General features: G+C 41.5%; 1 protein-coding gene across 1 annotated transcript in view; it reads left to right on the top strand.

The window, feature by feature from the left end:
- The window catches only part of SYNE1 (spectrin repeat containing nuclear envelope protein 1), a 503,588-nt gene that overhangs the window by 402,862 nt on the left and 74,496 nt on the right, over positions 1-26,230 (top strand). The window contains 15 exon segments of the mRNA XM_083176202.1: positions 604-800; positions 1,677-1,809; positions 2,648-2,830; positions 4,515-4,664; positions 5,788-5,964; positions 7,836-7,988; positions 9,784-9,939; positions 11,926-12,096; positions 15,129-15,262; positions 17,116-17,320; positions 17,735-17,917; positions 20,251-20,397; positions 20,535-20,689; positions 22,244-22,391; positions 24,753-24,847. Of these exon segments, the coding sequence (XP_083032328.1) occupies positions 604-800; positions 1,677-1,809; positions 2,648-2,830; positions 4,515-4,664; positions 5,788-5,964; positions 7,836-7,988; positions 9,784-9,939; positions 11,926-12,096; positions 15,129-15,262; positions 17,116-17,320; positions 17,735-17,917; positions 20,251-20,397; positions 20,535-20,689; positions 22,244-22,391; positions 24,753-24,847 (2,387 nt within the window).

Genomic DNA, 26,230 nt, shown 5'->3' with positions numbered 1-26,230 from the left:
GCAGCCAGTATTTACCCTTCACAGAAACAAAATAACTCACACAAATTTAACTCTCTCTATACATGTTACATCTGCCCCACCTGCAGTCCACATGGTTTAGCCCATTTTGAGAACAAATTTGTACTGCGATCAGAACTGAATAAGGGCAATTGCTTCTTCTCTTTAGTAATAGAAATATGTATAGATCCTCATTAAAGGTTCACTAATTGGCATTTTTTTTAAATAAAGACATAAATATAAAGTATGTCCTAGTGTCCGCTTATACAAAATTTGCCACTGTGTTTTTTTTTCTTTCAATTAAAATGTTTTCTCCTTTTGCTTAGTCATCAATACTAGAATACAGATAGCAGGATTGATCGCTGTTCTGCAGCTTGGCATATTTCCTGCACCTGCGTCCCCCTGCACCCACTGACTGCAGGATTGTTTAGCAGACCCACAGCACACATGAAAAGATCTGACAGGGAATTTTCATTGTATTACTGTATCTCTTAAAGGAAAAGTGGTATACGCTGCAGATTGTATAATATCTTCTCCTGGGAGAAACCTGATCTCATGCACGTGGTAACAAACTGACATGTTCTGTTCTTAATGAATCCTCTCCAGTGCTTCAAGTCAAGCTTAGCAGATCACCAGCCTAGGCTCTACCAGGTTTTGGAAGATGGGAAAAGACTTCAGATGTCTGTGAACTGTTCAGAGTTGGAAATCTTACTGAATCATTTGGGGGATCAGTGGTTGAACAGCAGCAGCAAAGTTTCCAAAGAACTGAACCGGTTGGAGAATATACTCAAACACTGGACAAGGTACCAGTAACTAATGACAACAGGGCATATTGGGCCAGATGTATCAAGCTTCAAAAAGTGGTAACGTGTAGAATGAGAAACAACTGGCCAATCAGCTCTGACCTGTCATCTTTCAAACCCGCCCTGTAACATGGCAGCTTGGAGCTGATTGACTGGCTGTTTATCACTCTCCATTTTATCTTGATAGGTCTGGCCTATTATTACCCAGTAGTTACAGTAGGTTAAACCAGTATACAGTATGCATTTGTACTTGCTAAAGACCTGTTTCAAGCAATGGTAAGAAACATAAAATCACATTTATACATATTTATACATATTAAAGTGATTGGCGACATGCCACCTTGTGTGTATTTTGCATAATTATCAATAAAAATGAATCTTTACTTGTATGTCCAACGACACTCAGCCTGTAACTAGCATGTTATCCTGTATATAATCTAACTTCAGCATTTTTTATGTAATGGGCCCTGTTATTATTAGGGGACCGATAGGGTCTGTCTAATATTCAACAAACTCTGAAAACGTAAGTTTGCAGCTGGGTGTACTTAATTACCGGAGCAGTTCAGCATGGTTCCGTAGCAGGGACAGCTACTCCAAAAATCACCTGTTCCTGCAATCAGTAAGACTGTTGCCCCCCCTCCCCCCCTCCATACACTCCTACACTGCTACTTACCACCCCCATAACCAGCATTTACACATTTGTGACCTAAGATCTGAAAACACACCCAAATATAAAAGACATCACCATGAACAGTTATGTTAGACTGAGAACGATACAGTATGTGGTGGAAAACTAGGTTGTACTGTATGAAGTGCACAGAAACGTTCAATGCTAGATGCCTCTAATTGCGTTATGTTGCCATTTCCCACTTGTAGATATAAAAACGAGTCCTCTGAGCTGCTGCACTGGCTGCGGTCTGCGAAGGATCGGCTGGATTTTTGGACTGAACAATCTGTTACAGTCCCTCAAGAGCTGGAGGCAGTCAGAGATCATCTGAATGCTTTCTTGGTATGTATGATTAATGTTCCTTTCTACAAATGCGGCCTCATAAGTCTCTCCTCCATGCGCCACTAGTTGCGTTACACATAAAGCAGGAGCACCGTGTGAATCAGTAACAGGAGTTAAAATGTTTCTTATTTCCCAAGTGATGCGAATAAGACATAGAAGCAGCTTATGCTAATTAAAAGGATACGTGGAGTGTCTATATTCTGTGTATGGCCACAGCTGTATCTGCATACAAAATGCTACATTACGGTGTATTACTGGAAAAACAGAACTTTTCGTATGGAGCTACAGCCGACAATAAAAGCCTGCCACATATTCTAATCATCAGAAGCTGCTTGTGCAACCTGTTCGAATAAGATGCATTTTTATGAAAAAAGTTATAACAGAGGCACCCGGTGTGGCATGACGTGACTGGAAGGGCTGTTTAATGCTAAAGGAGGCAAGATGTTCATGGACACAGCTGTAGCTTTCATTAATGAAAAGCTTTACCATGTTACTTTAGTTGAGGTGAAATAATCACTCTAGGCTTCATCAGATCAGTGACATCCAGTATGGTAATAATCCTAAACCAGTAACCATGCACAACTTGGTATCATTATGATTACTACTGTACAGTACAGTATGTAGTATTTATCCAAGACATTTAAGTGAATTACTGTATTTACAGTACATTTGACAGCCACTGCTCTAGAAAAGTCACTAACCACCAATTAAAATGTGTTTGCGTAAATATTTTTAGTAAATATATGAAGTAAAATGAAATGCAAGAGACTGGTTTTTACTGTAATTATATTTCATGTCGACCCCATTTTAGAGACTTTTTGTTATATTATCATAATAGGAATTCTCTAAAGAAGTTGATGCCAAATCTTCGTTAAAATCATCTGTCCTGAGCACCGGTAACCAGCTACTTCGCCTTAAAAAAGTCAACATGGCCACACTTCGTTCAGAACTGGCACAGATCGATAACCACTGGATGGAGCTCCTCACACATATCCCGGTGGTACAAGAGAAACTTCATCAAGTAAGAGGAAATAGTCTTCAGTAATGTACAGAATCTAATGAAAAGACGAATTACTGCGCACTCTTTGTCTTATCTAAAAATCCGCAGTGCTCCTCTTTGAATTTCAGTCTGTCTCTCTTCTTCCTTCCTAAGGGGAATGTCCTATCAACACAATTCAGGGATAACACATGGTTCTGGGAACTAATCCCAGATAGATCCCATGTGTTATCACCTAAAAATGGGTCATTTATCACATGGTAAAAACAGACTATGATTGAATAGCCAAATAATACTATCAGGCTTAAAAGAAGATTTTTGCATGTGGTAAATTAGCGCAGGGAATTGGATAATCCTATGAAACAGTGAATTGCCTTTTACCTGAAATTACCATCAGTGTACTGTATATTGTTTTCTTAATTGCTAGTGGGGCAGATGTATAAAACCTTGGAGAGAGATGATGTGGAGAGGTTGGGTAAAGCAGCCAATCAGCTGCCATTATCTAGCACAGTCTATGAAATGACAGTTAAAAGGCTGTTTAGTTGTTTTGGTTTCCACTTTATCTATCTCCAAGGATTGATATATCTCCCCATATCCAGGGCTGTAGAGAGCTTGGACGGGCCTAGGTAATACACGGGGCATGGGCTAATTGGAGGGTCATGGTCACCCATTTAGGAAAGTAAACTTTAATATATTTTGAGGATGGCTTCAGGCTGAACAAGGTAGCGACATGAGGCCCTCATCCAGGAGCAAAACCAGGCGCTGGGGTGATCAGAGTAAATCCCTCCTTACTTCCCAGAGGCAGCCTTTCTGATCCCACTGCAGCCCAGCACACAAAGCATATGCTCGGCTTGGGAGACAGTGTAGCAGGAAGTTGAAAGGATCAGGTTGTGAGGGGAGGGGGATTGCAGAGGCAGACCCAGGGCCAGATTCTCTAAGCTTCAAAAGTGATAAAATGGAGAGTGATAAACAGCCAGCCAATCAGCTCCTGTCTGACATTTTTCAAACACAGTCTGTGACATGACAGGTAGGAGCTGATTGGCTGTCTTTTTATCACTCTCCATTTTATCACTTTTGAAGCTTAGAGAATCTGACCCACAGACTCTACCAGGCTTCTCCTGTAGCTCTGCACCTGGGGAATTAGGAGTCACCCCCCTTTTGGCCATGATCGCGTATATGCAGTACAGATGTAGCCACAGTCACCCACATGTGGCTCAGAGCGCCGGGCTAGTATATTTTCAAAAAATCACAGGTACAACTTTGACACAACTGCATTTTGGCGAGTGCTTGCGTTACGCCACAAATGTCACACCCACAACATAGCGGATGTTAGATGAGGCTAGCTCTATCTGTAGATGTGGCGAAAAACAAAAGGGTATGGACAAAAGGGCGCATCTGATTATTTAATTACACTCTACACAGTGTACCGATAAGTCCTATCTGTAGATGTGTTGAAAGAGACAACTACAGAGTAATGTAGGCCATAAGCTAAGATATATAAAACTACATACTGTAGGCTACAAACTAAAATATTTAACACCACATAGGCCATATACTAGTTTATATAGATTCACATTGGCCATAAACTAAGATATATAAAACCACAGAGTGGAGCACAGTTTATATTTGGCAATCTAGATAAAACCTACAGGCCACTATCAGAATGCCTGTGATGTGAATAGGCAGTAATGTATCTCTTGTTTGTCAGCTGCAAATGGACAAGCTTCCTTCCCGCCATGCTATTACGGAAGTCATGACTTGGATCTCACTGATGGAAAATGTTATTAAAGAGGATGAAGAGAAAATCCGGAATGTTGTCGGCTGTGAAGCCATTGAAGAATATCTCTTGAAATATAAGGTACTGGCAGTCAGATTCCATATAATGTTCTAAACCAGGGGTTCTCGAACTCTGTCCTCAGGACCCCACACAGTTCACGTTTTCTAGGTCACCCTGCAGGTGCACAGGTGCATTCTTCATACTTATTGACACGTTTTAAAAGATCCACAGGTGAAGCTAATTATTTCACTTGTCATTCTGTGAGACCTGCAAAACATGCACTGTGTGGGGTCCTCAGGCCTGAGTTTGAGAACCTGTGTTCTAAACCCATGATGCTTCAGTTTTAAAACATCTACTACCACATTGTTTTATAGAACAGCTTTACCAGATGTCAAATTAAAATAAGTCCTGACCACTTTTTTTTTAAATACATAATCCATTCTCATTATAACCACTAGAAAATAAACCACTAACAGGACCCTCTTTATGCTCTAAAAGGGCGGGATGTACTAAGGGGAAAATGCAGTAAAGGGCGGGATGTATTAATATACATCGCCGCCCTTCGCTGCCCGAATGGAGACCCCCCGCAACACCTGTACTGTGGTGTGTGGGGGGTCTCCGTCTCCTCCCTGCTGCCTGAACTGCCTTCACGCCGGGGACAGCTAAGCAGGCTGTCACCGGCGCCTCCCCCCCCCCCCCCCCCTGCAGCCGGAAGGACGTCCGGCTGCGTTGCTAGGGGTCAAGGAGGATCTGTAAGAAGGTAAGCCCAAGGGAGGGGGAAAGGGGGGGTCGGCGAGGCGGCGGGGTTGCGGCGAGGCGGTGGGCAGCGAAAAGAAGCCCATAGGCTTCTACAGTGTATCGCCACCCAAAGGTGGTGATACCCTGCCCAGCGAAATCCGTGCGGCCGGTTAATAGTACATAGGAAAATGCGGTACAATGGGGGTTTTACTGCATTTTCCCTTTAGTACATCCCGCTGACTATCCAGCGCTGTAGAGTTTTATGGCCTCTTGTAAATGAATCATGATAGTAACAAAATATTCATGTCACACTTAATTTATGATGTCCCTTCTGGTATTAAAATATATTTCATATAAGATTCCAAATATGAATTATGTATCATTTGATCATCAATTTATAATAATTTTAATAGTAGTCGGTAGAAATATTATTTAAAAATATAATTTGTATGCCTTTCCTCTCCAGGGGTTTAAGATTGACATTAACTGCAAGCAGCTGACCGTGGACTTTGTGAACCAGTCTGTGCTGCAGATCAGCAGTCAGGATGTGGAAAGCAAGAGAAGTGACAAGACGGATTTTGCAGAAAAGCTGGGGGCTATGAACAGGCGATGGCAGATCCTGCAAGGGTTAATTACAGAGAAGGTAAATGAGAACGCAACAACTAATTGTAGTAAGAAAATCTGCCTACAGTATATGGTTTCTCCACAAAACATAATGCCTATTGTGGCAGCATTGGTTACATTTATTTATCTATTTGCTTTATTTCTAATTAATACAATATAATATAATTTATATCAGATATGTCAGTGACAACCATTACAGCTCTCATACAGCATAGGTAAGGTGAAATGGTGTTATCTCTATCCCCTGCAATCGCCTCTGGCTTTGGATTTGAATTGTCAGGCTGTACTTCAGTTATGCACCTTGCAGTTGTCACTCAGGAACACAGTCACCTAGTATTCAGTAAAACCCATGTAGGTGCAGTGTCAATCTACATTATGGGCCTTATTCAAGTTCACTCTTTCTGACAAAATCCTTCTTAGATGGACAAAACCATGTGCACTGCAGGGGGGCAGATGTAACATGTGCAGATAGAAATAGATTTGGTGATTTTTTGGTGATTCTTTGCAGGATAAATACTGGCTGCTTTATTTTAACACTGCAATATAGATCTCACTTTGAAGTAAAACCCCACCCAAATCTAATTAGATCTGCACAAGCTATATCTGCCCCACCTGCAATGCACATGGTTTTGTCCATCTAAGAAGGATTTTATCTGAAAGAGTGAACTCGAATAAGGCCCTATGTTATAATAAACAGGTGCCAGATGAAGGTCCAACAATAGGGATCCCGACAGTCAGCATGCCAACACCGGAATTCCGTCTGATAGGGGCTATACTCCCTCGTAGGGGACCACAACCCCCATAGATGGAGAATAGAACCTGTGGTGAGTGCAGCAAGGTACCGAGTCCACAGCCTAGCGCGTGCAGAGATCCCGCAAAGGGCTTCTTTGCACTCGCTCCCCTGTGAGAGTACCGGCGGTCAGTCGGTATACTGTCCATCGGAATCCTGACTGTTGGACCATCATACCACACCCTAATAAACTGTCTAGGCGAAGGAAGCTTTATGGAAGGAACTAGGGTAGGGAACTTGTGTCTACCCTACAACCAAGTATTACTCCATTCTAACTGGAGTTTGAATTTCCACACTAGGAGATTTGTACTTGGATACTGCCCCCAAGTCTTTCCAAGCTCTGCGTTCTGATTTTTCTATACCTAACACCTACTTTTTTACGTACCTCCAGTTGCGACATGCCCTTACCACTAATTTTTGGGATGCACCTATGATCTTCTTAGACTCTCCAGTGAAGGCCCTGATTCTGGGTACCCCTTGCACTCACTTACTGTAGTCACCTATTTTTACTCAAAATATTCAACTGTCAGTGCACTCAGATAACCTACCCCGGCTTCAGACTGGATGGGATTTGGACCTAGGTCCCCTACCCGATGACATAAAGGAGTTTGCCCTTGCTAGCCCTCGTATTTCTGCTTTGACTGTTAGGTTCCAGCAGATTCAGTTCTTTATTATCCATCGGATATATTACACACCTGACCAATTATATCGTTTGGATATTATTCTTGCTCCAATCTGCCCCAAATGGATTTTTTTTTCTGGCATTTAAGGGACCTGGTCTCTCGACCTGGGTTACCTGTTCACACTGACCCGGAAATAACCCTTCTTTTAACCTGAGTCAGAATGCCAGGTTGCTGGACCCTGGTAATTTCAAAAGGCCGTTTCAAACCGCACATCAACCCGGGTTGACTCGGAAACAACCCAGGTTGGATCCGGGTTATTTGTGCAACGTGAAAGGGGTTTTGATGCCCAAAGACAACACACCCATGACAATATGGGAGTTATCACTCTGGCTTTGACTACAGTTAATTTGGGGAGGCAGCAGTCTATAGTTCTGGTTAGATTTTATTTTCATTATGATTCTTATTGCACTTGTACAGATCCAGCTGCTGGAGGGATTGCTGGAGTCATGGACTGAATATAAAAGCAATGTGCAAAGCCTGCAATCCTGGTTTGAGAAACAAGAGAAGAAGTTGCAGAAACAAAGTATTGGTGATCAGACTTCCGCACAGAACATCTTAAAAGAATGCCAGGTCTGTAGCGTCCACTCCACTGCAAATAGGATATGTGGATATTAGCTATAGATACTATACATTGGAATTATGTGCAGACACAACTGCACGAGAATCAGTTCCCTCCAACCAGTGATCACAGACAGTATCTCATACATTTATATAAATGCTTTAACAGTATATTTTTTAAAGACACAACATTACATGCTAATACCATACAAACAGCGGTTCAATGAGAAACAATCCCCTTGCATAATAAATAAATTGTAAATGAATGACACAAAAACTCTTTTTACAATATGATTTATTTTAAAATAAAGCAATTTTGTTTCATGCAGTATTATTCTACTGAGTAAAATCCCTACTATTTATTTGAGTGGGCATTATATTTTCAATGGACACAGAAAGCCTAATTCATTGGAGTGTTCCTAAAAATAAATGGGAATAGCTCAGCCAATCAAAAGTAATATTTAGATGGTAGTCACTTGTGAGTTGTTGATCATATACTTGGCTCCAGTTCCATTGATAATAAGACTTGCTTGACAAATTGCAAAGCGCTATGTGAATCAGGAGATTCAATGAAAATCACTTCCACATAGTGAAGCCTATATGTTTTTTCTATTTTTCTACTTAAAACTTATAGCACATCTGTTATATCTTATTATACATGTAGCTTTAGTTGATGAATTGTGCTTGCATGTGTTGATCTGTTATAGTGAGTAAAAAAGGTACAGAGATATAAGGTACGAGACTGGGGTATATTTTCTAAATGGCATTGGATTTAGAATGAATTCTAAGGGGCTATTCAATCCCGTCTGAATTTCATGGCCAGGTGAAAAAACGGCAATAATTTGCCTATTAGTATTCAATCATGGACGTTCCTGCCCATTTTTTGAGTCCATTTTCACTTTTTTATTTTTATTTTGGGGGGGGGGGGGTGCGGGGTGAATCAAGGTGGACAAACCAAGGTCCTGATTCTGGTTGACTCGGTGAGCAAACCCCCACCCCCGCCGTCGTATCCTCTCGCCACCTTGCGATGGGATGTATTATGAAAACACATCCCCTCCCATGTGCCCGCAGCAGGAGAAATCATTCAATGGTCAGCAACCATCGAATGATTTTTCCTGGGCTCTCAAATATGTCAGTGGAGTCTGACTTATATTTGCGGGTGGTGGACGAAGACAGGGCAGACAGCTGACGTCATGTGACATCAGCCGCCCGCCCGGCCTACTTTTTCCCACCCGTATTTGCATGGGAATGCCCAGCTTTTTTGGGGGGAATGCCCATGAAACGCTGGGCATTCCCATGTCTGAGCGTCGCCACTGACCGTCCTCGCCCTCCCTCCCTGCTGTAAATGACCTTTTGACAAAGTAAACTACCGAGGCCGCTCCCAGTTGGGGTTTGCACATGGGCACAAATGTGCATGTGCAAACCCCGACCATCAGGACAGCGGCCGATATTGGTTCACTGCGAGTGAACCAGAATCAGCCCACAAATGTGCTTTGCAAACCAACCTGAGTCACCCCCATTGTGTAGTGTGCACACAGCTTTACTAATAAAGTAGTTTTTGTAGCATGTCCAGTAGATTATTTTGTTTGCCAGTTACAGCGTTTGTTATCACAACACAAGTCTGCTCCATCTGTAAAGAAAATATGCCGCACACAATATATTAGTGCCGGCCCGGTATGTAAAGGTGTATGCTTACCATAATCCTCTAAATGAATATTAGTAAGCTAGAAATGTTTCTATAGTTTATAAATATTTTGGTATTTTTGGATACATTCATATTTCTTAACAAGTAATTTTCTACCATCAGGATCTGGAAGAGTCAATCAAGGCCAAAGAGAAAGACTTGGAGAAGGTTGGCCATAGTGGCCTCGCTTTAATTCATAATAAGAAAGAAAAAGTGACCGCTATAATCATGGATACTCTTAACAAGCTTAACCAGTCATGGGCAAATTTGGACATTAAGGTAGGTAGTTATGTTAGAGTGAGATGTATCAACGTTTGGAGAGATAAATCAGCTTCTACATTAGCTGCAATGTTACAGGCTATGTTTGAAGCATGACGATTAGAAGCTGATTAGTTGGTAATTGACTGGTCCACTTTTTCTCCAAGCTTTAGTACTGTACGCCTCCTCCATGGTGTTTTAAGGTCCCATCCAATAGTGCAATATGGCCTATGTTCCTGCGATTGCGAAGCTTTTTTCGGACGGATGGCATGAAAACTGGCACATCACAGGTGCTTTTTGTGTGATTGCGATGCCAGGGGGCGCTCCCGTGCACCTCGCATCACAGTCGCAGATCTCGCTGGCCGCCACAAATATCTGTCGCAGCCCATTAAGCCCCGCTAGGATCGCGGGAGATACATTGCATGCAAAAGGACTGCATGCAATGTATCTTATGCAATCCTGTCCCCCAAAACGCATCCAATTGATTGCTGAAACACATCTTCCTAGTGGATGGGGGGCCTTAACTGAGGAAGCCATTTGCATTTTTATCCTGAATATTGTGCACAATATAACCTCTTTATCAGCTCCACAGTGTGAAAAAAGGCACTGCAAAAGCAGAAGTCGAAGTGTTTCACATCTAAAATAGCATTTTCAGCTGCAAATCACAATTTTGATCTGGTTCACTCGCAAAAGCAAAGTGTCATGGACAAAACCATGTGCACTGCGGGTGGGGCAGATGTAACATGTGCAGAGAGAGTTAGATATCTGAGAAGTCCTTAAAAGATACAGTACTTGCAAATATGAAACATCACTGGACTGTATGAAGGAGTGACTGCAGCAGATATCAGAGATGTATCTGCTGCGATACCTCTGTTTACATTACAAAACCAAAAAACTCCAATACGGTGGCTAAGATCTGAAATGTACCAAATACAAAAGAGATATGCTAGCTGATGATTGGCCACAATTACAATTTGAGATGACCTTAGCCATTGTAGCTTATGGCTTACATTCCCTATGTGGAGGCATATGCGTTTGCTTTTTATATATCAAAAGGATGGGCTTCTATTTGGGCCTGTGTCCCTGCATGTGTGTGTTACGACATTGCCCCAATAATTTAGGATACATTGCCCTAATAATTATTTTCTTATTGCTATAATATGCAATGATAAGAAGTTACAATTAGTGGGATAAATGTGCAAATAAAGATAAATATGCCCCTAAGTGTCCTACTAGTTTATATATCTTAGCACTTGGTGAAAATGTACTAATAATATATGTAATATGTAGTTTGCCTATACCGTGCAGACAATTTACATTAAAATAAAAATGGCCATTTCATGTAGAGGAAAACACAACTATATACAGATGTAGCCGGTCTCATGACTGCATAGAATCTCCCGCCAGCCGCCAGGCCCGCCATCCGTCGGAAGGGGGCGCGCGCACGAGACACTTGCGCTACCCGTTCCAACAGAGCTCCCTGCCAAGTGACTGGGACGCTCGTGCGTGTGAGACGCTCGCGCATCCCAGTCTAATGGAGTCCCTCTCCACCAGCGCTCCCAGCGGGGACATTCTGGCGAGTGCTGGCAGTGAATGAGAGGGGCTACTTCTGTGTATATATATATATATATATGTATGTCTTGCTGAGGATTTTTGGAACAGTAATGTAGGGATAAATAGGTTATTTCTCTGTTGGACTGTTCTAATCAATTCCCTTTTTAGTGTTCCTTTAGAGTTAATGCATCATATTCATTTAGAATTATAGGACAAATAATTTCCAGCCAAATGCTTTATGAGTACAGTACAATGTACTTTTTGGTTCAATCATTTTTCCTTTGAGGACTGAGCGGTAATGTAAATAACCTAGAACAGGGTATTGAAGTACAAAAGCAGCTTGTTACCTAAAATTGAAGCCTTTTGTTCTCCCATTCACCTGAAGCCATCAACAAAGGAAAGAAAACGCAGAAGAAAGTCACGTTTGTTTTATGTTTCTATTGTCTTCCTTAGGTGCGTCAGCTAAAGATATTGTTACAGTCAGTACTTGATCAGTGGAGCATTTACAAGGAGGTTTATGAAGAGCTAAACACCTATTTGATGGAGGCCAGGTATTCTCTGTCCCGCTTCCGGCTCCTGACAGGATCCATGGAAGCAGTGAAGGTCCAAGTGGACAACCTGCAGGTGAGGGAATATCTGCTTTATGGTCTTGAATCCAACCATTGTAGAGTACACTTCAACTCTCTAGTGATGTTACACATTAAATATAAATTACTTCTTTTGTTTGAAAGGACAGTTACAAAGCAATATACACACATAACAGTGGGTTTCTGAGCACCTAGAGCCACCCGCCCCGACTGACCACAACCAGAGTCCTGCCCCCTAACGATATAGTGCTGTGATTTGCAGGTATCATTTTAGCTTAAAAAAGGAAAAAGAAATCTAGTGCTGACCCTGGAAAGGGAGAGGACTAGGGGGAGTGCTTAGTACGGGTTGCTAACTCAGCAGCTGCTTAAAAACAGGTTAGTGACACCTGTATGTTTTTGTATACAAAAAAAAGGGGGTAGAGGGAGGGGGGGGGGGAGCAGCGCTTTATGGAATAATGTTAAAAATGATTAGAATTGGATGATCTGTACATATATTTAATATTGGAAATAACATACATATACACAAACTAAAACAATTAAAATGAAGCAATTCGATCTAAAAGATGCCCATGTCCACAGTTAAACAACAATTGTGAGGGGTAGGAGATAACAAGTTATCACAGGGTGGGGGGCGCAAGAAATGAGCTGCCTTATCAAAGCTGCTGTGTACTAAAAATGGGTTGTCTAACTCGTGAAAATGGACAAAACGAATAGGGGGTGTACACTGCTCTGGTGGATAAAAATAATCAATTAAATTAATCAATAGGTGCCAATATTATTCGGATAGAAACAATTTATTATTATACACTAAAAAAATATTTTTTATAAAATCGGTAAAAGGTAGGTATACATAGATAACCACAATGAATAGGTGCTTTGGGTAAATAAAACTTCTGGGGGGGGGAATGAATATATAGATCAGTCCATACGGTACCGTATTTTATGGAGAAAAAAGGATGAGATATGTTCCTAAAGTGCCTTCCGAGATGTCCTTTACGTATTCCCGTTAAGTGGGGGTCCTGTTCCTGGTATTGTGAGGTAGCACTCCCCGGCCAGATAGAAGGAAGTCCGTTATGCTGGACTAGGACTAATCTTCCAAAACATTAGGGAAGGGCAAAAAGGTAGTTCAGGATAGGCTGGTTCGGTCTCAGAGCGTATCTCCAAATATTTGTGGTAGATAGTATGGGGCTGTGGATTCCCTCTCCTCAACCAATGCGTTTCGCCTGTAAGGAAGGCTTTTTCAAGGTATGAACAAGGTACCTTGAAAAAACCTTCCTTACAGGAGAAACGCGTTGGTTGTGGAGAGGGAATCCACAGCCCCATACTATCTACCACAAATATTTGGAGATACGCTCTGAGACCGAACCAGCCTATCCTGAACTACCTTTTTGCCCTTCCCTAAAGTTTTGGAGGATTAGTCCTAGTCCAGCATAACGGACTTCCTACTATCTGGCCGGGGAGTGCTTCCCCACAAATACGACGCCACTAATACCAGGAACAGGACCCCCCACTTAACGGGAATACGTAAAGGACATCTCGGAAGGCACTTTAGGAACGGATCTCATCCTTTTTTCTCCATAAAATACGGTACCGTATGGACTGATCTATATATTCATTCCCCCCCAGAAGTTTTATTTACCCAAAGCACCTATTGCTATTCATTGTGGTTATCTATGTATACCTACCTTTTACCGATTTTATAAAAAATATTTTTTTAGTGTATAATATTAAATTGTTTCTATCCCAATAATATTGGCAGCTATTGATTAATTTAATTGAATCTTTTTATTCACCAGCGCAGTGTACAACCCCTATTCGTTTTGAACAATTGTGAGGGAGAGTCCGTTCCTAGTACGCCCAAATCGGATAAGCACTGTGAATAGTTACCACTCCTGGCTGGTTGAATGGGAGTATTCAAAGACACCGTCCATGAGTCCAAGTGGCTGGCCCGGAATTGGCACAAATAACCGGAATCCACTGGCTTGCTTGATAGCTTGGTGGGTCTTGTAAGGCCAGAGAGGTGAATACAGGTGCACCAGGGAAACTATTCAAAGGTCTCTCAGATTTGGATGGATAGTTATTATGAGTGTTTCAATCCTGCGCGGCTGGTCCGGACTGCGATCCCAAATAGCAAAGTGGAAGGTGGGCAGGCACTCCTGACGCGTTTTGCCGCTCCTGGCAGCTTTATCATTTTAGCTTAGCCCCCTACCATATAACCACAAATGGGTGGCTATGACACAACCACGAATGGGTGGCTTTGACACATGGCGCCACCCTCAAATATAGCTGCTGCATTGCCTCTTTGCTTTGAAGGTAAGGTATATAATAAATTACCCCCTTCACATCCATGTTCTTCCCTGAAGAACTTTTCATCCAACTGTGGCCTTTTGCTTAATACAGGGGTTCCCAATCTTTTTTGAATCACGGCACCCTAGAGTATCAAAATTTTTTCACGGCACCCCTAGGCCAAAAATAAATTTATTAGATTGGGTTTATATGTGATTCTTTGGGTCAGGTATGTGGTAAAGGACAGGATTTTCTTCTGTTTGTACACATTTTATTAATGGCAGCCACCAGCATTGCTTTTGCTTATAAATAATTAACCATTAATAATTTGAGTTGGTCCTGGACTACCAACCCAGGGCACCCCTGCATGTGTCCCGAGGCACCCCAGGGAGCCACGGCACACAGTTTGGGAACCACTGGCTTAATACAATTTCCACAGTAGGATTAAGATGTAACATTCAAAGAGTAAATAATCAATTTATAATATTTATAAGGCAATGTATATTATGTAGCTCTGTAATACCATAACTACTATTTTTAATGCTCAATAATAAGCCATGTATCTCCATGTTTTTTTACCTGAAAAATGCTTTTTTAGAGCTTAGAGGTCCATTAAATGTGTAAATATAACTTTTCTGCACTTGTTTTCCATTATTATGTTAATCTGGTTTCACCGTTCGTCTCTTCTTTTGGACTGTTACAAATATAAGTCCTTTACTATTACAATAGTACACAGTGTGCTGCTTATAACAACTAAGATGAATTAATGTTTTGCTTTCACAGAGCTTACAGGAAGAGTTGGAGAAGCACGAGGCAGTTTTAGACAAGTTTGGGTCTGTAACCAACAAGCTTCTGACTGAATGTAACTCCTCTCTGGCAGAAACACTCAAGTGCACTTTAAAAGAGGTTACCGCAAGGTAAAACATTTCCACATTACATCCATGAAAATTATTTTGTTGCATTCACTTCAGCCATTTCATTCCAAACAATAAATGATAGATCGAGATTGTTATTTTCGAGCCACTTCAATCTTGAATGAATTATAAGAACTACAAAACCACTTGATTTTTTTTTTTAACCAATTTAGGAAAATTAATATATGCTTGGCTTCTTGATTTTGGGAGATAAATACAAATATAGTATAGTCCAGTATTTGGGCACAGTGGTTTCTCAGAATTTTTTTTCCCCCTGTAGTGAGGAAAACAAACCCTTGTGAAAAATACCTATTTTTGTCTGCTGTGATCACTCAGATGAAAGGATCATCCTCCGGTCCAGTTTTTATTGTCCTGTAACATGGGACTGCAGATGGGCTCAGACCTAAAACACATGCACTTTGCCCAATTTCACCCGACTTCTCTGCCCAATGTATCGGAATCGGGTAAAATATGGCAAAATCGCAAAGTGTAGGGCCAGCTTTAGACTGGCGGTCTTAATAACCCCATACATTTACCTAAGTAATAGTGTTTGTGATCCTCTCACACTGCCAAACTAGAATAGCAGCCAGTACATGCCCTTGAGTCTCCCCACATTAGGCATGCAGTTGCCCCAAATCGGACACATGGGAACCTCAAGCTCCCATCCTTGGCTTAAAGAGAGTCATCTCTTTTTCCCATAAATTCCAGTGCTCCCAGGGCTGTTCAATTCAGTAAGACACAGTGGATGTTGGACTGTCTTCCAACAATTAATTTTGTCATGCATGTAAACTATGTGGCTTTTGATATTAGATTTTTGAGTACTTGTGTAGTTTCACAGCGGCAGCATGGCACCGTGCTACTTCCGGGTTCTACGCTCGCCACAAACTATGTTAAAAAAAGTAACTTAACTCCATGCCAACATGGATAGTTCATACCCCCACTATCCATGTTGGCATGGAGTTGATTTTAAATAGCGTGGCGAGCCGGCCACCGAGCCCGCAGCGTGGGCGAGCCGGCGCAGTGAATACTGGCGCCGTGAAACTACACAAGTACCGATTTTTGTTATAATGCCATTGTGTGCAAGTTCTTAATATATGTTATGGACAGTAGTAACATAAAGGTAATACACAACATGCTACTGATGGAATGTATTGTACCATAACAAATACCTAAACACCTGATATAAGTGGGGGCGTGGCCACTACAGAGCTGGAAGTCCAAGCAGACTTTTAAGTGGAATTAATACATACAGTGACTGGGATAGTTATACAATGTACTTTGGTGGGTATTGCTTAGAAGTCTCAGTGCATGCTGGGAAGCCGTAGATTACAGAATTTTCAGGTCATTATTATGGTTTGTGATAGCCACAATTACCAAAAATGTTAGACTGGAGATGTTGTTAAATTGTTTAATATATTAATCAGCAATCCTGCTGGATTTTTTTAAGTTACATTTCTTTTTATTGAGATCCAATTAGAAATGATATTGACAACCCATCATTTATACATACATAACAAAGTCAAATGAAGGTATAGGTTGCTATAAATTATTGAAGACAAATAAAAATATTGGACCAAACATTTACAAGGAGGCAAATTCAAACTGTACATATATCAGGGTTAGACATGTAATCCATGTTAAAATGCATCTTTCTTTCAAGAATGCTATGTCACTGTAGGAACTGTAAGGCTGTGATTGCCCTTGCTGTCACACATGTTGGGACCAGTGGGAGCCATTCTGCAAATTTTGTGAGCCTGCTGATTGTCCTGCTCATAATACAATTGTTTTTACTTACATTCACTGCTCCGCTAAAAAAAATATATATAATTTTGTAATGTATTATTCTGTGTCAACAGGTGGAATAGTTTATTAGAGGATATTTCAGAACAGTTGCACTCAAGCAAGACTGTACTGGAACTGTGGCAGAAATACAAGGATTGCTGTGCTCAGTGTATGGCGACAGTTCAGCAGCAAGAGGACCGCACCAATCAGCTGCTGAAGACAGCCACCAACAAAGACATAGGGGATGATGAGATTGCTACCTGGATAGAGGACTGCAGTGTAAGTGCTGCTGGTATGATGTATCTGTTCAATTCACTTCTCTATGTCTCAATAAGATGGCTGGCTATAAGTGGTCAACATCTTACAATAAATCTAGACCAGTGATGGCTAACCTTGACACTCCAGCTGTTGTTGAACTACACATCCCAGCATGTCTTGCTACAGTTTTACTATTTGGCCATGCTAACGCTGATGCAAGGCATGCTGGGATGTATAGTTCAACAACAGCTGGAACGTCAAGGTTAGCCATCACTGATCTCGACCATCCTGTGTTCAGTTACCTTCATTTAATGTGGTTCACATGCCAGAGAATTGTGTATAGAAAAGCCCTTTTATGTTGGCTTTAATATACATACTGTACATCATTTGTTACCCTATCTTGTATTGATGTTCTGTCTGCGTCTCTTGCAACAGGTCCTTTTGAAAAACTTGGATGCTGCCAAAACATCATTGGTTGTTCTTCACAGGACAGGAGAGCAGCTCAAACAGCAGGTGGATTCATCTGCAGCTGCAGCCATCCTATCTGACCACCTTTCCCTGAGTCAGCGCTTGTCAGTACTAGAGCAGGCTCTCCTACGCCAGCAGGTCATCCTTCAGGTACAGTGGGCAAATGTGTGCTATTTATATGCAGAACCCTTAACCCTAATTTTGCTGAATTGAATGCCACTTTTTTTTTTTTTTTTTAATAAACTTTAACATTCTTAAATAGACTTACACAGAACTCCTACGTTATGTTCTATGTATTTCAAGGGACATGGTCTAACAGGTATCTAACCTATGTAGAATGGTAAATTCTTGCATACATTTAAATTAACTATATTGAGAAGTAACCAAACTGATATAGGCTCGGTACACACTGTGGGGGGGTATTTAATCCGGGATTCCAAATGTTGGAATGTCCCGACAGTCGGAATCACAGCCATTTTTCGTCTGATCTAACACTACATCAACAGTCAGTATTCAATGTACTGACTGTCGAGTGACGGAAAGTCTGCATATTGTTGGAAACGACTATGGATTGTTGGAAAATGGACGTGAGTTAGACAATCTGCAGCCGTTTCCGACCAAACGGATCTGACTTTAAAAAAAGTCTGATCTGACACCCATCAATGCTGTCGTTAATGGCAGCATTCAATAGGTGAGTGTCCCCCCTATAAGTGCTATATCAAGTTATATTGTTACCACGTGGAACGGGATAACACATCATACAAATGTATGTGTGTACCCAATATCCACTGTGCCTGGCTGAGGTTTATTGAAGCACTCCATTGGATATGCTGCACGTCTACTAGGATGATTTTGTCGATGGCGCAGTATTAATACATGCAGCATGTAAAGATAAATCAGGCCATCGTACAATGGATCATTTAATGTGTACGGTGTATCTCCATCGCATGGTGTGTACCCAGCTGAGCAGACAATCCATTTTTTTTATAAGAGATCAGTTGAATTTTAAGATATATGCATTAGCATCGACTTGTAGTACTATGACCCAATGTCATGTATCGCTGGAAAGTCAGTGGCAAGCTGCTGGTGTACCTACTTGCAGACAATGGGCCTAATTCAGGAAAAAGATACTACTAGGCGCCTTATGTACACTCAAGAAAACATTTAATAACAATTGAATAATTCAATTCGGAATTGAAAAAGCCGCCCTGAGCGTGGCGAAGTGCGTTTTTGAGGACTCTGATATTCCCCAATACTGAGGACTGAGGACTGGAGAGACGTATCAACATCTAGCAATTGCTAACGTCCCATTCCCACCTTGGCTACATTGGTAGAGCGGCCACACAGCTCGGCCATTATCCCGGATACCGGAGAGGACGCAGCCGCTGTGATCAGCGCAATCTACAATCTGCTTCCCTTCCGCAATACAGCAATCCGGCGTACAGTGAGCGGGCGCCGCGAGGTGTCATCGGATCCCCGCACAACACACAGGAGGCGCCCCGCTGAACACTGTTACACAGCCACGGACCAAAATCAACTGCAGTAAGCTCCCCCAGATTCAGGACGTTATAAAACAGCTGAGCACTTCAGTTACCCCACTAGGAGTTCAAAAGTGGAATACAAACTATCCCAGTGTAATGCTACACCATCTTATTGCTCACTGATGGGACATTTTCCCTATACTAGGGATTGACAGCAAGTTGCTGTGTCTGCTGCAAAACCAACTAATTTGTTGGTTTCTGGGATTAGGATCGGTAACTATGAAATTATAACAGAAAAGCAATATCCAATATATGTATCCCTTATTTTAGGCTTAATTTGCATGCATGCAATTAATTGTTTTTATTGTGATTCATTGTGAATTATTAAATTGTTATTAAATGTTTTCTTGAGTGTACATAAGGCGCCTAGTGGTATCTTTTTCCTGTCTTGTCTTTATTAAGGGCGGCAACCTTCAACCACAGGACAGCCTCTGTACACGGCACACCACAACCAGCCCCTAGCGCTCATACCCTGCTTAAAATGGGCCTAATTCAGACCTGATTGCAGGACAAATTTGTTCTCAAAAATGGCAAAACCATGTGCACTGCAGGTGGAGTAAATGTAACATGTATAGAGAGAGTTAGATTTGTGTGAGATATTTTGTTTATGTATAGGGTAAATATTGGCTGCTTTAGTTTTACACTGCAGTTTAGATTTCAGTTTGAACACACCCCACTCAAATCTACAGTAACACAGTTACATCTGCCCCACCTGCAGTGCAACATAGCTTTTGACCATTTTAAGAACAAATTTCCTCTGTGATCAGGTCTGAATTACACACACATATATATATATATATATATATATACTGAAAGGTGATGAAATAGTCAAAAAAAGTATATTTCCAACAGTTTAATCAGCAATCTAGTAAGATTTTACATTTATCAAAATATATTTTAATTTTAAAAATGAGCATGCAACTGATATTGTTTATGTTGCAGGCTGGAGTCTTAGATTATGAGACATTTGTTAAGAGTCTTCAAGAGCTGGAAACCTGGATTGTTGATGCAGGAGATGTTTTAAATGGACCAGACCCAAACCGTTCGTCAGATCTTTCCACCATTCAGGATAGGATGGAGGAGCTGAAAGTAAGCATAGCTACTATAATACAATGCATGCTTTAGCAGCATCTCTAACAGTATGGAATTAGAACATTTCACCTAGTTAATATATTTAAAAGGATTTAAAATTTCTAGTGATTATTACATGTATTTGTATATTTCAGAGGCAGATGTTGAAGTTCAGCAGCCTGGCCCCAGACTTGGATCGCCTCAATGAGTTAGGATACAGACTACCACTGAACGACAAGGAAATCAAACGCATGCAGTGTTTAAACAGAAACTGGACAATAGTTTCCTCTCAGACAACAGAAAGGTTCAGGTAAAGTAACAACTGTGCATTGATCGAAGGGAAATCTAGAACACACTACTTAATAATCATAGTAGCATTGCATTTAGTTGCAAAGAATAGAGAACACCCATACAATAAACTATATTTCTGGTCTTCGATGTCCTGTAATATTAGATTATTGTCTTTGACTGTGATGGAGGTTGCCAATAAATCACCTTGTATTTGTAAAGCCATGGGTTAAACAAGTCAAATAATGCTGTGTAATAGCTCGTCCCTGCAGGAGTACACATGAACAAATGAAATAATATTTAATAATGAAAACATTCAGAAGATTTTAGGTGTTGACTAGGTTTGGAATACTTTAATAATTTGCAGCCTTTGGTCATGTTTTATTCTTATTATAATATTTGATATTTAGAGAAAATAGATATAGATATACTGTACAGTATATCAAATGATTTGAATGCGCACAGCAGCTCAGAGTATTTCAGCATGCGTTCCGCTGTTGTTGGAGGCACTGATCTATTCACTATGATGACAGTACTGAGATCAATGCTGCAGCATTATGGTATGAGGTGAGGAATGAAGTAAGCCACATGCTAGGAGGTAGATATTAGAAGTGACACAGTCCTCCTATAGCAGAGACTAGAGTTGTAGTCACAGGTATCTATCACTCTGATGAAGGAAGATTCTGGTGTCTAATATAAAGTTCTGACAGGCAACATACAGCTTGTACATGGTAAATAGACAGTTGCATCAGGGGATAGGACACTGAAGCAATTATCATGTAAGAAAAGCACATGAGGAGAGAGGGCCCTGCTCGTGAGAGCTTACATTCTAAAGGGAAGGGGCAGACAGACTGGAGTGGCACAGAAGGGATAGAAGTGAGCAAAACAGAATGTTAGGATGAGAAATGGTAAGATTTAATAAAGAAGTGGGACTTGAGAGACCGTTTAAAGTTTTGTAGGGAGGTAGAGAGTCTGATAGGGAGGGGTAAAGCCCATTATTTCCCATCCTCTGTAATTGGCTATCATTAAGTCTTCCCAAACCAGACAGGGTTCAGTTTTCTTTTTTGGGGGTTTGGGGGGTATGCTGTAAAGCATGGGTCTTCAACCTGTGGCCCTCCAGATGTTGTGAAACTACATGTTCCAACATGCATTGCCACATTTTTTCCTATGAGAGCATGCCAAAACTGTCAGGGCATGCTGAGACATGTAGTTCTACAACATCTGGAGGGCCACAGGTTGAAGACATGTGCTGTAAAGGTACCAAAAACCAAAAATATATAAATTACTGTAGGCTACCAATTGGGCTAAACTTCTGAATCCTCGTACTGTAAATCATAGGTCGCTTGTTAAACATCTGAATGCCTTTCATAAGAATGAGACATTTACATACTGTACTTATCTGTGAGCATTACAATAAGTCTTTCCAAGTTGGATGAACTTGTCATTTAGGTTCCTTGGTGCTTTGTCTGATTTTTGTTTATTTTACATCGTATGGTAACTAATATTCAAAAATGTTTTTTAAACGTTTTAAAATGCTTTAATGGAACAACCCGACACCTGTCACTTTCCTTTGTAGCAAGTTGCAGTCTTTCTTACTGCACCATCAGACCTTCCTGGAGAAATGTGAGACCTGGATGGAGTTCTTGATCCAGACAGAGCAGAAGCTTGCTGCAGAGATCTCTGGAAACTATCAAAGCCTTCTGGAACAGCAGAGGGCACACGAGGCATGTACAGTAATAAGACCGACATAAAACAGAGAATGGCACTTCTAATGTGAACCACAATATTTAGATCTTTGTAAAACTTGTATAAACTATAATTGTGACTTCGGTACCGCTTTAGTTTTCAGGCACTCTATTCACAAATCGAGGGTAGACTCAGTTTAAGGGCGATATTCAATGTGGCCAGGGAGGGGGTTTTTACGGCAAGGAAAATTGCTGAAAAACAAGCCATCCTCGCCATCAAATCCCCTCGTCGTCCCCTCACCGTATTCAATGTAAGGGACAAATCACGGTGGTGAGGATTCCCTTAAATGGCAAGGTTTGCCACAAATACAGCGAGTCCACTGCATTTTGTGGTGACCCCCACCATTTTAATAGCCTTCAGTGAGTGAAGGGGAGGGAGTTTAATACTGACGGTGAGCTATCGGCGCTTCTCACCATCGATAGCTCGCCATCAGGGGCATTGAATACCCCTCCAAATATTTAACTTCAATTCTCCTTCATCTCAACTCAGTGTCCCTTCATTTGCAAAATCAGAGAATAAATCAGTTTCTATGAGAAATAATTTCCTAAATGGACCTCCTTGACCAATTATCCATAGCTGCAAGCTGTACATTTTTTCTAAAGCTAGACCCATGTTTTATAAGAAGGGTTAATTATAAAAGGGGTAATATGGGTTTACTGTGGAAGCGCCGGACCCAGCATCGTGATGTGAAAGGGGTATTATGGGTAAGGGCAACAAGCTGCACATCACTATGCTCCGTCCTCCGTTCCCTGCATGATCTCATCATACTGCCACTTCACTAGGAAGATGAGGATTCGGTGGATCTGCCCACTGTTCCGTAGGTGCAGAGTTATTGAGTCTCTTGGCACTTGTGGGAGAGAAGGTGAATGGTGTAATACATACATGCCCATCTATACTGTACTTCACTTAGGGGATATGTACCAAACCTTCAGCTTCTCGTCGTCATTTTATAGAATGTTCTTGTTAATTTATAGCTAAAATCTGATTGATTGCTAATAGGAAACTTCCCCATTTGTCCTCTCTATACGATTTGATACATCTCACCCATAGTGTGCGGAGATGCATCTGCTCAGCACCAAATGCCATGCTGTTTGTTGTATGATCTATTGAGAAAGGGATCTACAGTATTTGTCGCAAGTTGTTATTAATGTAGGTATGAGGGTAGAAGATACAGTAATTGTGTATACTCAGGTTCTGTTAGTAGAACAATTGTACAGGCTCAGCTGAGGCAACCATTCACTTTATGTTGGATACAGTGTTGCTTTCTTTTGTAAATCCTTTGTACTGTAGGTAGCATAGTCAAATATTCCGTTGGGGAGTTTGGAATCTGGATTGGAGTATGGCTCAGGCATGCTGGGGTCTCCATCATAGTGTGCTCCATCCACACCCAGGTTATTCAGATCTGATGGCCATTTTAACAGAGCCTTGTGATCAGATAGCCGCTGTCCAGACAGAGTGAAAACCCGCCCCGTACAAGTCTGTCAATGACTTGCAAAAAATTACATTGGTAGGTGGCAAGCTGCAAATCCATTCGCAACTCACTCACCATTTAATGATTTTCCCAGTCTGTGCATAACCCTACTCTAACTGTGTGATACAATCAGGCTGATCGATACAGATGCTGACATTACAGACCCTCACTGAAAACGCTTGGGAACACCTGCGTTTTTCCTGATACTCACAGAACTTGGCCGGGTGACACCTACAAATGGCAGCGTTCCTGTCAATTAACCTGTGAACGGCGAGCAATCAGAATAGACACTGGATTTTGCCACTGTTTGGGCACACGCCTGCACGCTATAATTCGTACACATGCGCAAACCATTGATAATCAGCTGCCTTACAAATTTGCACAGGAGCAATCTAGATACTCTCAATTTGCAAAACAACATCATTTTTTTGCCAAATACTATAGGCACCGGCAGTGCCTACAGCAAGGTCATACCAATTGGCACTGTCTCATTGAAACCAGGACATTTGGGAAGTGTGACAAAACCCATCAGATAAATGTTCACCATCCTGACTTTCTAGTATGTGGCATTAGGTAGAGAGTACTTGTTATGTAGGATATTATAAGTCAATGAGTCAGTCTCATACATATGAACTTCACCTACTGTAATACCTTTCCCTGCTTCAGATTGATGCAAGATAAAGGATCACCACCATCGTATCCTTGCAATTCAGCTTTAGATGGTTTCTTTCTAATCTTTTCTTGTATTTCATTCACATGCCTCTCATTATCTTGTACATTAGCTAGTATATTATTTGCTCTTCTAGTAACAACTCTGCAGCCTTGTGGTATGTGACATTACTTATTAAATCTTATTTTCAATTCTCAGCTATTCCAAGCAGAAATGTTTAGTCGCCAACAGATTTTACACTCAATAATCATCGATGGGCAGAGGCTGCTCGAGCAAGGACAAGTGGATGATAGGTACAGGATGGGCACTATTGTATGTTATAGACTGTAAATTATATGTATAACTTTAAGAAACTTTAAGAAACAGTATAACTTTAAGAAACAAAACCATGTGCACTGCAGGTGGGGCAGATGTAACATGTGCAGAGAGAGTTAGATTTGGTTGGGATGTGTACTTAAACTCTATATTGCAGTGTAAAAATAAAGCAGCCAGTATTTACCCTGCACAGACACAAAATAACTCACCCAAATCTAACTCTCTCTACACATGTTCCTTCTGCCCCACCTGCATCGCACATGGTTTTGTCCATTAGCAAACCAGATGTGCTTTGTGAAAGAACTTGAAGCAGGCCTTTTATGTAAAATAAGAAACATTATGGGCGAAATGTAATAGGGTGTGATTTTTGGACATGTGCGATTTTGGGTCAAAAACGGCCGAAATCGCACATTTTCCGAAAATCGCACATTTAATAGGTTGAAAATCGCGGTAAAAAATCGCACTTTTTACCGCGAAATCGCACTTTTAGAAGTGCGATTTTTAGTCACATTTCAAATCGCATCCAGATGTTTTCCCATTATAAAGTATACAACTCGCAAATGTAATAGGGTGCGATTTTTGGTAAATGTTACCAAAAATCGCAAAAAAAATAGACCAGGTTCTGACAGGCGAATTTGACAGAACCATGCACAGATCATTGAGATCTGTGCATGGTCCTGTTAATAAAAATGTGTAAAAGTGTTTTTATAAAAAAAAAACGGCGTAGGGTCCCCCCTCCTAAGCATAACCAGCCCCGGGCTCATTGAGCCGGACCTGGTTCCAAAAATACGGGGGGACAAAAAGCATAGGGGTCCCCCGTATTTCTGAAACCAGCCCCAGACTCTTGGACCGGTTCTGGTTCCAAAAATATGGGGGACCAAAAATCTGGGGGTCCCCCATATTTTGAAACCAGCACCGGGCTCCAACAGCCCGCGGTGTCATGCCACAGCCGGGGGACACTTTTTATACAAGTTCCCCCGGACAAAACATGAGCACCGTGGCTGGTCAGCCTTGAACGGGGTACCTGGAGGAGTGGGGACCCCCCCAATAAAGGGGTCCCCCCCCCAGGCTTCACCCGTCCAGGGCTGAAGCCCGGGGCTGTCACCGGCGTCCGTGGCCAGTGGACGCCGGCCTGATAGGGTTAAATCGATCATACGTTACATTGCTTTATACCGGAGAACTACAAGTGCCAGCAGACCTCCCCCGCATGCTGGGACTTGGAGAACCACAAGTCCCAGCATGCGGGGCATTAATGGGCCCGCTGGGACTTGTAGTCCACCTGTAAAAAGAATGTTTATAAAAAACACACACACAGAGAAGTAAAAGTTTATTACACACACACCTCACTTTTACACCAGCGT

Source organism: Crinia signifera, chromosome 3 (genome assembly GCF_055691185.1).
Source record: "Crinia signifera chromosome 3, ASM5569118v1, whole genome shotgun sequence".
NCBI classification, from domain to species: domain Eukaryota; kingdom Metazoa; phylum Chordata; class Amphibia; order Anura; family Myobatrachidae; genus Crinia; species Crinia signifera.
This window is presented reverse-complemented; position numbering and strand designations above follow the sequence as displayed.